At 35.5% G+C, this 17,557-nt stretch overlaps 1 protein-coding gene across 4 annotated transcripts in view; it reads left to right on the top strand.

The window, feature by feature from the left end:
* CNTN6 (contactin 6) overlaps window positions 1-17,557 on the top strand; it is a 293,831-nt gene that overhangs the window by 191,582 nt on the left and 84,692 nt on the right. For 2 of the 4 annotated variants that reach the window (XM_065885739.1, XM_065885737.1), the window contains exon 4: window positions 8,919-9,122. The exons of 1 other annotated variant lie outside the window; for it this stretch is intronic. In XM_065885739.1, the coding sequence (XP_065741811.1) occupies window positions 8,919-9,122 (204 nt within the window). Of the gene's footprint in view, window positions 1-8,918; window positions 9,123-11,385; window positions 11,489-17,557 lie in introns of all 4 variants that reach the window. One more of the 4 variants, XM_065885736.1, reaches the window with a different exon arrangement.

Below are 17,557 nucleotides of genomic sequence, written 5' to 3'. Positions count from 1 at the left end.
GAAAAGGCAGTTTGGGGAGTAGGAGCAGCATGTGCAACGGACCTGTGGTAGGACTGTGTCTGGCATGTTGGAAGAACAGTAGTGAGGCCCGTGTGGATGACAAAGGGTGAGCAAACAGGAGAGTGGATGAGGGTGGAAGCACTACTTTCAAGATATTTTACAGCCTTTGGAGTTTCCTGTGAGTGAGATTAGAACGCATTGCATGATAGTGAGCAGAAGAAAGACATGCTTTCTCTTTCAGTTTTAATAGTTTTTTCTGGAGAACAGACCATCAAGGGGCAACAATATAAGCAGTTAAAAGGTGATTACAGTGATTCAGGTTAGAGTTAATGGTGGCTTAAACCAGGATGATAGCAGTGGACAGGTGGATAAGTTGCCATATTCAGGATATATTTAGAGGGTATAGCTGAAATAACTTCCTGAAAGATTAAATGTAGATTGTACGAAAAAGAGGGGAGTAAAAGATAACTCCAAGGTCTTTAGGCAGAGCAGCTGGAAGAATGCAGTTCCACGTACAGGGATGAGGCCAATAAAGGGGGAGCAGGTTTTGGGATGGGGGAAATCAGGAATTTATTATAAGACACGTTAATTTTCAAATATCTAACTTCAGAGCGAAAACTTCAAGTACACAGCTGAATTGATGTATCTAGGAAGAAAGGTTTGAAGAACGAAATTTGGAAGTTATCATATGTAAATAGTATTTAACACCATATGATTGGAAAGATAATGAGTGCCGACTATACACTGGGCGTTCAGCTCAGCATCTGGCATACCTCGACTCAGGTAACACTTTCAAGAAAAATTTCTCCAATTTACAAATTGAGTAACTGTGTTAAAGAGGTTACTGTTAACTTGGCCAAGATCATGTCTCTGGAGTTCAAGGGATCCTATCTAAATACTACTGCATCTATTCTACTGCCTAATTTTGTCAGGCATAACCTGGCCACAGCAGACACTTAATAATTACTGCATAAAGTATACAAAGAGATAGCAAGTGTTCTGAACTCTATTGGAGAATATGTAAACACCATCCAGAGAGGTGGATTGATTTTCCTAAAATTAGTGTACAGTATGAGAACCAGAAAGATTATGGCTCTCCCACTGCATGTAGGACCAAAAATCCAGTTTATTCTTCTAGGTCCCTTGCTGCACACCCCCTCTCTCCACATTCAGAATCTCATTCATTCCCAGGAAGAATGTTTTCCTTACTTTCAGCACATTGAACGGAACTCATGTTACAGCCTGTTACCATCTGAATGGCCCAGGGTTTTTCAATATCAGTACTACTGACAATTTAGGATGAGATAATTCTGTGTTATAGGGTTTGTCCTGTGCATTGTTAACATGTTTAGCAGCATCTTTGGCCTGTACCCACTTGATGCCAGTAGTACCCCCTCTCCCAATTGTGAGTATGAAAAATGGCTCTAGACATTGACAAATATCCCCAGGTGGGCAAAATCACCCTTGGTTGAGAAGCACTCGTTTAGTCCATCTCTTACATTCACTCTATTAAGCTCACCCTTGAGGATGGAAATTGAAGAGGAAAGAGGAAGTCTAATCCTTGTGTATTATCCCCCATGACTTGCCCAGGCTTCCTTAGAATTGGAGGATTCCCTGAAGTTTATTCAGAAGCTGGCTAGGTTTTAATTCCTTCTTCAGAAAGGATTTGCCAGTACAGATGCTGTCCTAGAATTCACTGGAACCTAGGAATCATAGGAACTCTGAGGGCCTTTACTTAGTGATTGTCTGTAGGCCACAAAGGCAGCGATCTCCATGATTCCAAACAGGATGTGCTGTAAATCAAAAGGTATTGAATAAAATCTAGGTGGTCAAGAAGTAATTATGGAACAAATGCGAGCTCAAATAGGAGCGATTATAAAGGTGTTGGGGCAGTTTTCTGGCTTGCATCATAAACTTGCTCAGCACCAATATCAGTGACCTCAACCCAGAATAGGAATTATTCTTCTTGGATTAGGTCTTTACCTGAGCTGGCATAACCATGATTTACCACCTAAGAGCCAGTCACATTTTACCCTGTAGCACTACACAATGTTTGCAATAAATTATACGCATACTGGAATATTCCAAAAAAGGATTTAGCCACTAAATCTGAGCACTCTGCTTCAAATTCTGTTTTCTACTCATTTATTTTCTGCCTCAAGAAACATGCTACCAATTTTGAGATCCTTTCTACAGGGCCAACAGAAGTTCTCAGTGTCAGTGTTTATTTTTACTGGTCTCTTTCACATGAGATGCTTCCCCTCTAATAAAAATTACATCCCATATAATGGGTATACTTGCATATAACTTTTGTGTTTGTATTTTACATATCACAGTACAAGATATAAGGCTGTAAAAGATGTTATAAGTATTCATGCTCTGGGGAAAACAGGATTTGTTGTATGCTTGACAGAGCAGTAGATAGTCTTTAATTGCTTACTGCAGATCTTCCATTTCTAATAATAATTGTAGAGGATGGTGTCAATGTGAAACTACAGACAATGGTTCAGGGAGGACCTATTATCATTCAGTTCTAGTGTTCCTGCTAAATCATCATAGGGAGAATATATCACAATCATCAATAACAGATAAATGCCATAGATGGTGGAGAAAATATTTAAAAATTCAATGGTTTCAACTTAAGTGGCTCATGAATTATACATTTAATTAAGAAAAGCCAAATGGGAAGGATTTTAAGCTTCTCATTTGCAAGGTATTTTTCTTCTTTCCCCATTAAAAAAATATACAAATTAAGCATGGCAGTGGCTGATAATGGAACAAAACAGATAAAAGCCCCCACTGCAGGCTGGCTGCTTGGATGAACTGGAAGAGTCAGCCTATGGGGAGAAGGGAGCAGGGCAGGATGAAAAATAACAGTGACAGGAAGGGCTTGCAGCTTTACATCTTCACCAGTTCACAGAGGGGCACAAAAGACACCTGGATTCTAGTCTCAGAGCTACTGCAAGCTTCCTCTCTGCTTATTTGCCTGTAAAATGAGGAGGTTGGGCTGGAAGAAATCCCAGGTCCCTCCCATCCCAGACATTCCATGAATCTATGAACTGATGTACATCCTTTTCTCCAGCCTCCTACACACCACCCAAAGGCAAATATACAAGGTGACCACTGTTCTATCAAATCCTTCCTAGTGTGATCACGCAGAGGACACTGAGATTTACCATTAATAGCAGTTATTTTCAAAGCAGACTTTGCCCAGTGTCAGCACCCTGTGGGAATTTGTTAGCAATGCAAATTCTCTGGCTCCACCCCAGACATACTGAATGAGAAACTCAGAGAGGGGAGCCCAGCAGCTGGCATTTTACCAAGTCCTCCAGGTGATTCTGATGCTCACAGAAGTTTTAAAATCTCTTCTCTAGAGAGGACTTTTTGGAGAGAAGGATTACTTATTACAGGTTTTGCAAATGTGTTCTATTCCCTGCTAATAGTAGCTATAAGTACACCGGAGTAATTTAGAATAGCGGGTTAATCATTTATTCTACATCATTCTGAGGAAACTGAATCCAGGACAGGCAGTACTGATATGGGAGGGAATGCATGGTGAGGAACAATTGTCCTAGATGTGAGTAGGTTCAGGTATGCAGGGAGCTGGGGTTTTGGAAGTCTGAAGGCAAGGAAGAATAGCCAGGAAGAGCATACTGACACAGAAAAAGAGGATCAGTTGTAGATACACAGAAAAGAAGAAAGGTGGTATTAGGGAAAGAACAAAGGGTTTGACATTAGAAGGATGTAGGTTCAAGTTCTACCCCTTTCTACATGTTAACAGTATGATTTTGGGAAATTACTTTTATACCCCTAGCTCCAGTACCCTCCCCTATATATATGACAGGCATATTAGCAATAGCCAATTAGCCTCACAAAACAAATTGTGGGAATGATGAAACAGGTATGAAATAAAAGTCCTTCTTAGCTTTTTAAAAAAATTATTCCTTAGGTAATCCTCCTTATTTCTGAAACACATTCTTTGAGCAGCTTCTAAATATTCCACAATTGAAGAAGGATACACCACATGTAGGAACAGATCGAAAAGTTTTAGCAGCTAAGGTAAAAATGAATTCAGCAAGGGAGAGATGAAAATTACAGTCTCTGGCCCCAAGATTATAGGGTAAAGAATACACAGATTTATTGGACACTAGCGGCAATCTGTAATTTCTCTAAATTGAAAGGGGTTACCTTGGATTTCGGAGAGCTAGAGCTTATTTTTCTCCCCACAGAGGTATTGATGAAAGATCCCTAAGCTGAACACAGCCCTGGGAATTTGCTCAAGATTTGTCTTTATTCTATAGAAGGTTCGAAAGATGAGGAGTCACTGACAACAGGGAAATCTGAATTACATTTTTTCCTCCTCTTTATACCGAAGAAAATTTTGCTATCTAGATGGCTCTCCAGTTTCAGACAAAACCCTTTGAGCATCTCTTTGGTAAAGACAAAGCAACAGGCTCAGAAGTGAGACAGCAAAGGACATCAGTAAAGAAACTCAGAAGCAAGAGACCATATGAAATGATAGAAGACTCCAGTAGGGACTTGAAAAAGAAAACAAAGATTCAATACCCAGAAACAAGACAAGAATGTCAAAGTATATTTTAAAAAATAAAAAGCGACTTGTATTTATGCATAGTTTTTCTAAAAGCATAGAGTATTAGAAAAGTCGAAGCAATGTTGAGGGTGGAGTAGACCATTCATAGAAACACAGGTTTAACCTCCCAACCACTGCAAAAATTAATCTTTTTTGCAATACCTCAAGCAATGCTCATCCATTCTCTGCTTGGTCATCTCTCATGATAGAAAACTTGTTATCTCATATATCTTCTGCTGGTATAGCTCTAAAGTTTGGACTGGTCTTCACTGTATCTTAATACAGTCCAACAGCATTCTGTAACCTTCGACAGCCACACGTTCTACTTTTGCCTTCTGGATATCAATGCAGAGGGCTTCATTTCGCCCTTTATGAACACGACAGCAATTCGACCTATGAAGGCAGTTCAATTATTCTTCCCATTTTCTCCCTCAAGGGTCAATATCTAAGTTCTTATCACTTTCTTTGGTGTCCTAACTTCTGGTCTTTGCTATGTTTTGCTTCTATCTCTCTTGATATACTTGAGATTTTTAATTCCCTCTCAATAACGGGTGCTCTGAAAATAATATTACAGTTCAACCACGAGACATTTGTAGGGTATTGAAAACAGATTCCATGGTATTTTACTCAGATATTAATAAATCAAATTGCTAGGAGGAGGATTAGCTATCTGTACGTTAACAAGCTTCCTAATGTGCTCTGAATAAAACATAATACTCCAGCCTTAACGGTTCAGAGTAAGAATAAAAAATATTATCCATCATATTTTTTATAAGTCATAAAAACTTTTAAGTTGTAAAAACACTGCTTCATTCTAGTGTTTAGCTTTCCTGATACTATTTTCATCCTGTTGCTTCTTTTTCCCATTTACACAAATATTACATAGTAATTAAAAACTCTAATATGGCAAAACACATTATGCAGAGAGTGAAAACCTATGGTATTCCTTCTCCTTACCCTGAGAAAACCATGATATACATTCTTAGGTTTCTTAATTTAATAATTTATATGAACACACACATACATACATATACACACAAGTTCTCACACACAGATACGTAACTCTTAATGGGATCATACTAAACATCTTGATTTACAACATGCTTTTCATATAATAATGCGTCTTGAATTTTTTTCTTCCTGAACACTACTTTTATAGGTTTAATGCCACTTTGTGCATTTGCACATTTCATACTTTAGTGACATTTTTGTTGCTGTTCTTCCCCTGTGTCATATATTTCCCTTATATCTTCTTCACTCCTGAGAATGATATCAGAGTTCTGGCTGTATAGATGAATTTATTTTTGTTGAAATCATTTATGAATTGTTGTGAGAATTTAATATACTATTATATAGAATATATATAATTTAACGTATAATAGATGATTTGATTTGATTTACTTCCTCCTCACTATTAGTCTGTTTTCTTGTTACACCCACTCTTTTCTTCTTTCTCCTTCCTATCCTCCTTTCTTATATTCTTTTAATAATCTGGTTCCCTAAGTGTATTGTTAACGCTTTATGTCTTTTTTTCTTGGTGAAAGGGATGATAAAGATGGCAAAATTCCCATACTCCCAATTTCTCAAAAGTTTTTCTATATGGATCACGTTTAAGGTCAGAATAGCTGTCAATCTGTATTGTTTCCTCATCCTTTAGACAATTTTAAATCAGTACGACTAGTGAAGAATGTTTCAGGTGGTCTGCTTCTATCTGGAAAAGACTGCTAGATCACATCAGAAATAATTAGCCTTTTTTTTTGGCCTCTACCATGTCTTGCTTCTGCACCAGTTTTAATATAAGTGCAGATGACAGATATGACCTGCAACTTCTGTCTGGACAAGAGGCCCCTAGTTGTTTCAGGTGCTCTCCTATGAGCTGTGATTTCTAAGCGTGTGATGTCCAAATTCATCTACAGGTGAAGATATTTTAACCATAACTAGTATATCCCCCTTTTCACCCCCAGCACCTATACTTTCCACTTATTAGGGGGGAGGGGTCATTTTTGAACCATTTATATTCTTCCACTTTCCTAGACATAAGTTCCGTTCTACCTAGTTTCCACAATACGTATAATTTTGAACCTTCATATAGTACCACACTTATAAAACCTTAATCCATGAGAATATTTTCCTTTGCTCAAAGATATCTGGCTAAAACAAAAAATGACAACACGTAATTTTTGCAAAAATTTAGAACAACTCTAACTTTCATATATTGCTGATGGAGATATCAACCGATACAACTTTGGAAAGTTCTTCTGTAGTTTTTTATAAAGTAAAACATGCATCTATCCTATGGCTCACTCCTAAGAACTTAACGAAGAAAAATGAAAAGTCCACAGATAGTTTTAGAAAAGAATGTTTATTTCAACCTAATATACAATGGTCCCGAGATGGAAATAATTCATATGTTTTTCAAGAAGAAAGCAGCCAAACACATTTTGGTATATTCATAGAATGGAATCCCACTCAGCAATAAAAAGGAAAGAAGTACTGGTAGTCATAACTACACAGGGAAACATTAAAATATGTCCAAGAAACCAGACACAAAACAGTACATTGGGAGTTTGGGATTGACATGTACACACTGCTATATTTAAAATTGATAACCAACAAGGACCTACAGTATAGCACAGGGAGCTCTGCTCAATACTCTGTAATTTAGGTAAATGAGAAAAGAATTTGAAAAGAAGAGCTACATGTATATGCATAACTGAATCACCCTGCTGCACACCTGACACTAACACGACACTGCTAATCAACTCTACTCCAATATAAAATAAAAATTGAAAAAAAACACGTACATTCTCTTTGATTCCATTTTTATGAAATTCCAATACTGGCAGAAATAATCTATGATGATAGAAATCAGGTAGTTGTTACAATGGTAGAGATTGACCAGAAGGGACATAAAAAAATTTCTGAAGAGATGGAAATGTTCCATATTTTATTTTGGGTTGGTGGTTTCCCAGGGTTTAGATTGTTAAAACTAATTGGACTGAACACTTAGGATCTGTGGATTTTATAGTATGTCCATTATATCAATTATATATGTCTCTATATATTTATATTCATATTTATATATAAGATTTCCAGAGATAGATTGATTGATGTTCAGCAAAACTGATATGTTCTTTTTCATCTTCAAGCTTTTATTCTCTGAGCAATGTCTGGCTGCTCATCTGCTGCTTGGATAGCTCCCAATCATACTTCTGGTTTGAACATGGAAATTTTTTTTTTAAAGATATTTTTAATGTGCACCATTTTTTTAAACATCTTTATTGGAGTATAATTGCTGTACAATGGTGTTAATTTCTGCTGTATAACAAAGTGAATTAGCTATACATATACACTTATCCCCATATCCCCTCCCTCTTGCGTCTTCCTCCCGCCCTCCCTATCCCACCCCTCTAGGTGGACACTGAGCTGATCTCCTTGTGCCATTCATCGACAGATGAATGGACCATTTTTAAAGTCTATATTGAACCTGTTACAACATTGCTTCTGCTTTTATGTTTTGGTCCTTTGACCGCAAGGCATGTGGGATCTTAGCTTCCTGACCAGGGATCGAACCCACACCCTCTGCATTGGAAGGCAATGTCCTAACAACTGGACCGCAGGGAAGTCCCTAACATGGAATTCTTTTCAGAAGAATTTTCTGACCACAGATCATTCTAGCTTCCTTCTATGGGCTCCCTACAATGCTTCTGTCAAAGCACATATCATCCCACATTGACATTATCCACACTAGTTGTAACTAGTTTAACTGGTTAAGCTTTATACGGCATAGGTTTTACTTTGCTGTATTCTAAGTCCGAAAATGGTCACAAAATAGGTGTTCAGAAATTATGTGATGATTGAATGATGGAATGAATGAATTCCAAGATCAGTGGTAGAGTCCTTGAACTTACATCTTGAAGTTAAATTTTTAGCAAGTACACCTAAACATGATTAATGCGGGCATCCTTCTGACTGCAAATTGAGAAACACTGCTTCAACACAAGCATTGCTGGAGAAATTCAGTGTGTATTTTGAGTCCTTAGTATTTTGTATCTTATAGCTTTTCTTAATAAGTTCATTCACTTATTCCCTTGACATCCTATCACCACATCCTTAATTACAGAAACCTAGTGATGGATAGGGAGACTATATCATCCAAATTGGGATATATTTAACTATAAGGGAATATGACAATTACAGCAGGACAACAGGCATAAACTGGACAAGCAGGGGTATAATTGTATTCTACTTATGGAGAAGTAGGGCACAGAACTTTCAGGTAAGAATGAATACAGTAAGGATAATACTTCTTTTTTCTGTTTTCTAGGTTTATCTTATGCGTGGACTTTCAATGATAACCCCTTATATGTCCAAGAGGACAACAGGCGGTTTGTCTCACAAGAGACAGGAAACTTGTACATTGCCAAAGTGGAGCCATCAGATGTTGGCAACTATACTTGCTACATAACAAACAAAGAAGCCCAGAGAAGTGTTCAAGGACCACCCACTCCATTAGTGCAGCGTACTGATGGTAAGATGATGAGTTATCTTAGGGATATACTTTATCTGTGGATCTTGAAGCCTGGGGAGATCTGTAGAGCTTTCTGCTTCCCTCTGGTTCAGTGGAGCCATATCATCTATGAGGTGAGGCTTAATTCACAATATGATGAAAATCACACAAAAAAATAGAAAACTATATAATTTATCCACATAGCACAGTATAGATGATTCTGGGTATACTGTGCCATTTCTTCTCTGGCATTGGAACAGATCATCTTTTCTTTGCTTAAGACGTATTTTGTTTACAAAAACAATGTTTGTTTGGGAGAGTAGGCAGGTGTGTAGACATGTGTGGATGCTGCCAAACTTATTGACTGAATTAATATATTTTCAATGGACATATGACACAGCTTCTCTTTAATGTCTCCTTCTTTTCCGTATTTGTATCTTTTGTTCACCCTTTATTTTCCTGGTTGGCAAGGCAGGTAAACGATTCAGATCCAAGGAAAGTAAATCAAGTCAACATTAATTATGAGCATTCCAAAGAAAAATGAAACACAACATTCATACTAATTATATTCCTCCAAGGAACATAATTCAGATTGGTCTTTGATGAGTTTTGTAGTTTAGTCAAGCTGGTACAAGATTTAGAGAGTTAGAAAACCTAAGGAAGTCACTGAAGCAGAAAAATCCTCTAGTTGATTCTTTAATTACATATTCACAGTGGGAAATGTAAAGATGGAAAATCTGTTGATGCATTTTGTGATCAGATTCTGGACTTGAAATGTAACACTGCATTGAGTTTTTCTCCTCTCTAAGGAGCTTAAGAAAAGCAGGAATACAATGTTAATGATGGCTAAAGAATCATGGAACTAGCTCCTTAGAGGGAGTACTTATGACAGAGCTTTTATAATCACTAACCATTCAAATATATTTTCACGGTCTTAATTCAGTATTCAGCAACCACTAGATTTATTCATAAGTCCAATTTCTCCCCTTCAGTGAGTACTCTTCATGATTGCAAGAGCTCATGAGCCAATAATATGCATAGAAACGCTACCATATTTTCCTTTCTTCCCCCATCTACTCTTAGTTTCCTCTATCTCTTCTTAATTCCTTCATTCTTCCATCTCCTCTATTCTTTTCAACACATTTATGGTAAAAAATGACCAGAAGCATCATACATAATATTAAAAAAGAAAAAAAAAAACTCTTCTAAAAGTAGTCACTCAAGAAATATCAGATGTCAAAGAAATAGAAAACATAAAGTTTACCAGTTTAGTTGAATGAAGTAATACTCTTGACCTCCTCAACCAGAGCCTCTTTGACTGTTTGGAATGATTAAGGTCTTAAAAATGAGGCATTTTCATTTTATATGTATTTTGTAAATTTCACTTTTTTGTGCACTTGTACTGGCCACCAATACATCATTTATGTTAGTAATGTATTATTCTGGTGTTTGATATATAAGTAAAAATAAAATAAATTCAACATTTTTAAAGATGTTTTAAAGAAATTTAAACATTTTAAACAACAGTTTGTTGTTCATTAAATTAATCAAGTTAATGAGGATAGCCTGGAGATACATTTCTACTTTTTCCAACTCTTCTGGTAGCTAGCATATTTACAATACCTTAGACTATTAGTCTTATCTTAGCCCGTATCCATAATTCCTTTTGAAAAATTTTAAATTATTAAAATAAATTTTTATAAGGGTACAGTAAACTCATTTAGTGGTAAAACCTTAATAAACTGACATAAGAATATTTATGTCTTTATTTATCCCAACTACTTACTTCAAAGGTTTTGCTGCAAAAGTACTGATATGTTGGATTGAGGTGCTGTATCAGATCTATTACACAGTGTTAGCTAAAAACTTCTTTATTCCTAAGCAGATCTGGCCCGTGAGTTTTGTGAATGGGTGAAAGATCCAAGAAATCTCTAGAGAAGAAACTTGCTCGATAACTCAGAAGCATTTTAAAGCTGGGTATATTCAGTTCTTAATTGGAAATACTAATTCTTTTTAAGATGCTGTTGTGGAATATAGGGAAATTTGGAATGCCTCTATTCTGATACTTTGAGATACCTTAAATATTTATTTTTTAGGGGAGAGAGGAACAAACTAATTCCTTAAATAGCACCATGAGGTTTCATTGCCCTCTGTCACTCATTATAGTATAGAAAAATATTGTTAATTGAACAACAGAATAATCAGATTTTGGTAAATAAAGCATTTGCTTCATAGAAAACTTCTATTCTCTAGAAATGCTGCTAGCTCTTTTGGTATTTAACAGGTGTGATGGGGGAATATGAACCAAAGATTGAAGTGCATTTTCCTGAAACTATTCAAGCTGCAAAGGATTCATCTATAAAACTGGAATGCTTTGCCCTTGGAAAGTAAGGTTCTGTTTTGTTTTTTTTCCTGGTTGTTTTAATTAAAACAAATGAGTATTTTGGTATTCAAATGCTGCTCTAAGGTAAATTAGCAAATAGACTTTAAATGCTGGGCAAAAGTGGAACTTTCTGATTGGACTTTAAATAAACATGCCTAATACTCTGAAAGTGATTGGGGCGGCAATTTCCCCAAATAAGCCGATATTTACTTGAGTTTGAGCACAATGAAACCCGTTTAGGCAGCACACTGCAAAGGAATAAGTGAGCTTGTATAAGACGGTGAGCAGGTCACTAAACTTTCGACGTATCCTTCACTCCATCTCATCCTACATCCAGAAATATATTGCCTGGAGTGTCTCCTTGCTTAATTAATCAGCGACTCTTGTAAATGAAAAACCTGCACTGCTAGTGTCCAAAATAAGACTAATTAAAAGCCATTGTTCATAGTGGATAATTAGAATTGAGCCAAACCTGTCCTGGCAGTGGAGGCATTTTATTTTACTCAGATAAGTGTTTATCAGCAGTAGGTTTGGAAAGCTTTGAAGGCAGCCAAATATCTGCTTTTGTGCATGGAATATTGAGAACATTTCTTTGCTTTTTGGCAATATTCAAATTTTATTTTTATGCCCATAAACACCAGAATGAAGTAACAAAGTGATAGATCAGATTTGCCATTTTAAAACACTGATGTACATATGGATTATCTGGGGGCACAGTTAAGTTGAAATTCTGTAGATCTGGGGTGATGTCTGATTGCTCCATATCTAACAGGCTCCTAGGTAATAGTGATTCTTCTTGTCTACAGAACATACTTTGAAGAGTAAAGGACTTGACTCTCACTACCACATTTCAGGGCTTACTTATAAATCCAGAGTCTATTTTTAATGTGGGCCTCACATTCAGAAATAGTGACTTACATTCCAAACTATGGAAAACATCCTTAAAAGTCTGCATCTTGTTATTAAGTAAATATACTGAGTAATCCAAATAATGCTGGTTACTACATCTTTTAGGTTCCTTTCTATATATGAAATCTTGTAGCTCTTTAAATTTCTCAGGTTATCCATTTTTCATATATTTAAGAGACCATATTTAATTTTTATACAATACTGGTCCCACAGTATTGCCCAATAAATAACTGATTGATCAAATTATTCTTTAAAAAGTGACAAATTGAGGCTTTGTCCATTTTTGTTTGCCTGCCTTTTAAGACATGATGAACTTTCACCATTTTCAAGCTTTCTCAGAAAATAAAGTATACAAAAAACATAAAATGTCAGCAAAATACTTTGACAATTAGTTGATTAATTTAAAAAGAAAACCAATGAAAGACAGTATCTGAAAATAATATTAATAGGTTATTCTATCATGTTTGGCATCAGGAAATATGGATTCCTGTAACTTAAAAAATACTCATATAATAAATAACTGAAAGGGATTGAGGCTGGTTCTCAAGAATCTCATATAAATAAATTTCATTTGTTAATCATTTATAACTAAGAATTTATATGACATACATAATCCTCATAATTATGCAGGGTACATAATATTTTTATTATATATGAGTAAAATGAGGCTCAGATTATACAAGTAACCTGTTCAATTTTATGCTTCTGATAAGAAAGAGAGGGCGATTCATATTTAGTCCCACCTGATTTGAAGTTCTGAACTTAGAAACTTTGGAGTAAATGCTTAAGATAACTGCTCTCCAAGTCAGAGGAGGCAGATTGAATTCCCAATTTTCTCAAGAGTTGTCCGAGCATCAGCAAACATGCTGCTTAAGCTTTATGAATTCCCATATTCTCACACAAAAAATGTTATAATGATACCTGTCTCCTGTGTTTGTTTTGAAGATGAGAGTGGATAATACATGTAAAACCATGGCAAGTCTGATGTGTATGTACAAAAAAAACCCTGAATGATAAAGTATACATTCATTGTTAAGTTTATACCTAAAGGAACTACAGCACATGAAATAAAATTAAGGAAGAATGGGAAAATGATGAGAATTACTTAATTGCACCTCATAGAAAATTGTCAAGGAAATAATTGATTTAATGGAGTATGCTTAAAAACACTTTATCTGCCAAAATTAATGTTGAAATTATATTTACTAAATTATTAATATGGAATTGAAATGCCTAGGTGTTAAAATGGAAAGTCCAAAGCATCCACAGGGTCAAAGAGATAGTGTTAAAATGTCATGTATAAGAAACATATATTCTGTGTAACTGAAGTGCAGATCTAGTTCTCATTTCTTCAAATGAACAGAAAGTGTATGAAAATGCTTTGTATACTTTGGAAAATATTATACAAATTTTAGCTACTAACAAAAAGACTTTTTATATATGCTCGCCAATAGTTTTCAGAAAACAAGTTGCACTATAGTTGAAACATTGCAAACATACTGAAGAAGCTTTCTAGTCCATTAAAAAATTTGACATTTACCAAATACTTTACTGACTTTTTAAAATTTGCAACATTAACAAACATAAAAACAATGCACTCCCTAGACAATTAATTACGTGATAGGCATAAATAACAATCTGAAAAGAACAAAATCAAACCACTTTTTAAATTATAAATCTCTATTTGCAGATTTATTGCCAAGCATTTTACAAACTATTGAATAATTATAATCATGTTCTCTGACAGCTCTTTATAAAAATATTGCTGTTCAGCACTTGGTTTTGTTATTTGTTTCCCCAAATGTTGGGACTGCTTTGTATAAATCCTTTTAAATCTACTTGTTCACTTTCTGAGGTACTGCACTTCTCTGTAATAAGTTCGATAAACCCCAAACTGAAACAAGCTAATTGGTTCAGTGAAGAATAGAATCAAAGTTCTTTTTCTTATTAACAATGTTTCTAAACACTTTTGCTAACTACTGACTACTATTTATGCTATAAACTACACATTCATGAAACTAAGGTTTAAATATTTTAGTTAATAAGAGAAAGGAGGGAAAGTAGGGAGGGAGGAAGGAAATCAGTAGGTGGATAGGTGAATAGGAAAGAGGAACAACAACAAAAAAATAACACAGGTCAATGCCACATCTTATTTAGTTTTTTATTTTTAGGACCTACGACAGTTCCTGAAATACTGACTAGTTTTCATTAAATATTTGTGGAAATACTTCCTAAGTAATTAGGAAATAATTCCCTTTATCCCTGGGAACATTCTTTCTCTTGAATGGGTAGATTATTTTGGAATTTATCTTGCTTGTTGTTCTCTGAGCTTCCTGGGTCTATGCTTTGGTGGCTGTCATTAATTTTGGAAGATTTCCAGTCATTGTTATTTCAAATATTTATTCTGTTCATTTCCCTCTTTGTTCTCCTTCTGGTATTCCCATTAGACATCTGTTGCACCGTTTGTAATTGCCCCCAGTTCTTGGATATTCCATTCTTTTGCTGTTGTTTTTTTGTTTTTTGTTTTTTTTTTCTCTTCAAATTTAATTTGGGAAGTTTCTATTGATATTTCTTCTAGTTCACTTACTCTTTCCTTCATCACATTCAGCCCACTGGTGAGCCTATCAAAGGCATTCTCATTTGTATTACAGTGTTTTTATGTCTATAATTTTTTTTTGAATTTTAGAATTTTATTTATATTTTTATACAGCAGGTTCTTATTAGTTATCCATTTTATACATATTAGTGTATATATGTCAATCCCAATCTCTCAATTAATCACACCACCATCCCCCAGACCCTTTCTTAGAATCTCCTTTTTTTCTGCTACATTAATCATCTGTTCTTGCATGTTGTCTGCTTTTTCCATTAGAGCCCTTAACATATTAATCTTAGAAATTTTAAATTCCCAGTCTGATACTTTAAAAATATTTGCCATATTTGAGTCTGGTTCCAATGCTTGCTTTGTCTCTGCATTTGTACTTGTCAATGGGCCTTTTATATATTTTTTGTTGTTGCTGAAACCTAGATATGATGTAACAGGTAAAAAGAAGTGATTTTACACTAGATTTTGGTGTAAATTTTTATGTTTATTTGGCACAGAGTTAGGCTGTGTTTACTGTTTGCTGTAGTTGTGGTGTCAGAGGCTAAAATTTCCTCCATTGTTTTTGTTTTTCCTCTTGTCTTTGGGTTTCCCTAGAGACTCTTTCTTAATTAAAGACTGCGGTTTGCAGTTTCTTTACTTGTAACCCCCAGCTATCATTCAGGAGCCCTATTGATGGTATGAATGTCCTTGTTAGCTAATTCTATAATCTCTGTAATTTACAGATCTGTTTCTGTTGACTGTTTTTTCTTCTTATCATGATTCCTATTTTTTATGCTTTTTAGTTTAACTAGTAATTTAGATTGAATTAGAGACATGATAAATGTTGGGTTATTGAATGCTGCATTGTGGTATATTTATTTCAAGTATTGGATTTTATTGATAGAAGTTATGATGAATCTCATCTTTCTAAAGCTTATTATTAAACTTCCTTGGGTAGATATAGAGTACATGTTAGTCTAAGGCCTGTTTACTTCTAAGATGCATCTCCCAACTGAATGCTCTAAATGTTTGCTAAGTCTCTCTTCTCGGGCTTGGTGGAACTCTAACATCTTCTAGCCCTGTTTGAGCTCTAAAATTTGTTCTTTGCCCAGCTTCATGTGACACTCTTACGTAGATTTTTGGAGCACTTTCTTTTTCTAGTCTCATCCTCTCTGATAGTTTGCTTTGCAATCCCAGCCACTTCAGTCACCTGTGTCTCCTCAACTCAGGGATGCAGTCTTGTCCTATTTATGTTTGCTTCCTGATTCCGTGTTCTGGAAAGTGCCTACAGGTCAAAAATCAGGGATTCCAATGGCTTACTTCATACATTTCCCCTCCTTTAGGGATCACAGTTTTGTGCTACCCATTGTTACATCTCTGGAATCAGTTTGTTTCCCATTATATTTGTCCAGTTTTCTAATTGTTCCCAGCAGGGTAAATACAGTTCCAGTTAATCCCACATCTCTAAAACCCAGGTATTTTTTAAGGCTAATTGTGAAGGTAAATGAGGTGAAGTTTAGAGAAATGAAATGACTTGATAAACGTAAGTTGTAAATCTGGGATTCAAATCTAAATATCACTGATTCTGACTTCAAAACTCATGCTCATAGCCATTTGATATTTACATCAAATTATCCTTTTAATATACGAATTAATTCCTCATGTGCAGATGTAGTTAGCCCTCAGTTCTGTAAGTGTTTTCCTTAAAAAAGGCTTGAAACATTTCAGCAAAATGGTAAAAAGATGTTATTTGGGGAATGAAATTATGGCTGTATTTCCCATTTAGATTCTCTGTAATTACTAATAATTCAGCAAAAAAGTAAGTTCAATTTTATACATTAATTTTTTTAAGGATTCAAAGATAACCTTTTCAAAATTCAAGCTGCTTTTGAATGAGAAGAAAAGTGTTTCTAAAAGTCAATCAGGGCCATTGTGGAGCATACAACCCACTGGTTTGTATGCGATGATGGCAGTATCTACCATTTATAAAAGTCTGGGGTAGATGATTAGGGAGAGCACAGAAAACATGCCAATCAACCTAGGAGTCTGCTGCAATCATGCAGACAGGGAGTATAGAGAGTGAGGTCTATAGAAGGCTGGCTAGAGTGTTTACTCATAGACCTTAACCATCTCAAACCACCACAGGCTAATGTGAGTATAGAATAATTAAGACAAAACTTCAGATACCTGCTTGAACTTTAATTACTATGACTTTGGGGACATGCAACTCACTTTCTATGTTGGAGTTTCAGAGCTGACATGATCACAGCTTTCAACTCTCACTTTTGTCTCATTTGTTTAACATGGCAGACTCTTAATTATCTAAGCTGCAAATTAATTGTATTGTGAAACACCCGAGAAACTCCTTGGATAGGTGCTATGCAAATGTAGTATGATTGACTTATAGATCTGTGTGTCTCCTCTCAAGAAAACATAGGCCTTTGCTCTTAGTAAAGAAGTTAAACTGATATCCCTCATAACTCTCCTACCACCCTTGTAAACAACCAAACATATTTACTTTTCTTTTCTTTTTTGTGTGTGAATCTTAATTTAGTAACTTTGCTGTCAATGCTCTGGAAT

This window comes from Phocoena phocoena, chromosome 10, assembly GCF_963924675.1.
Source record: "Phocoena phocoena chromosome 10, mPhoPho1.1, whole genome shotgun sequence".
In the NCBI taxonomy this organism is placed as follows: Eukaryota; Metazoa; Chordata; class Mammalia; order Artiodactyla; family Phocoenidae; genus Phocoena; species Phocoena phocoena.
Note: the sequence above shows the minus strand (reverse complement) of the source record. Positions and strands in the feature narration are given on the sequence as shown.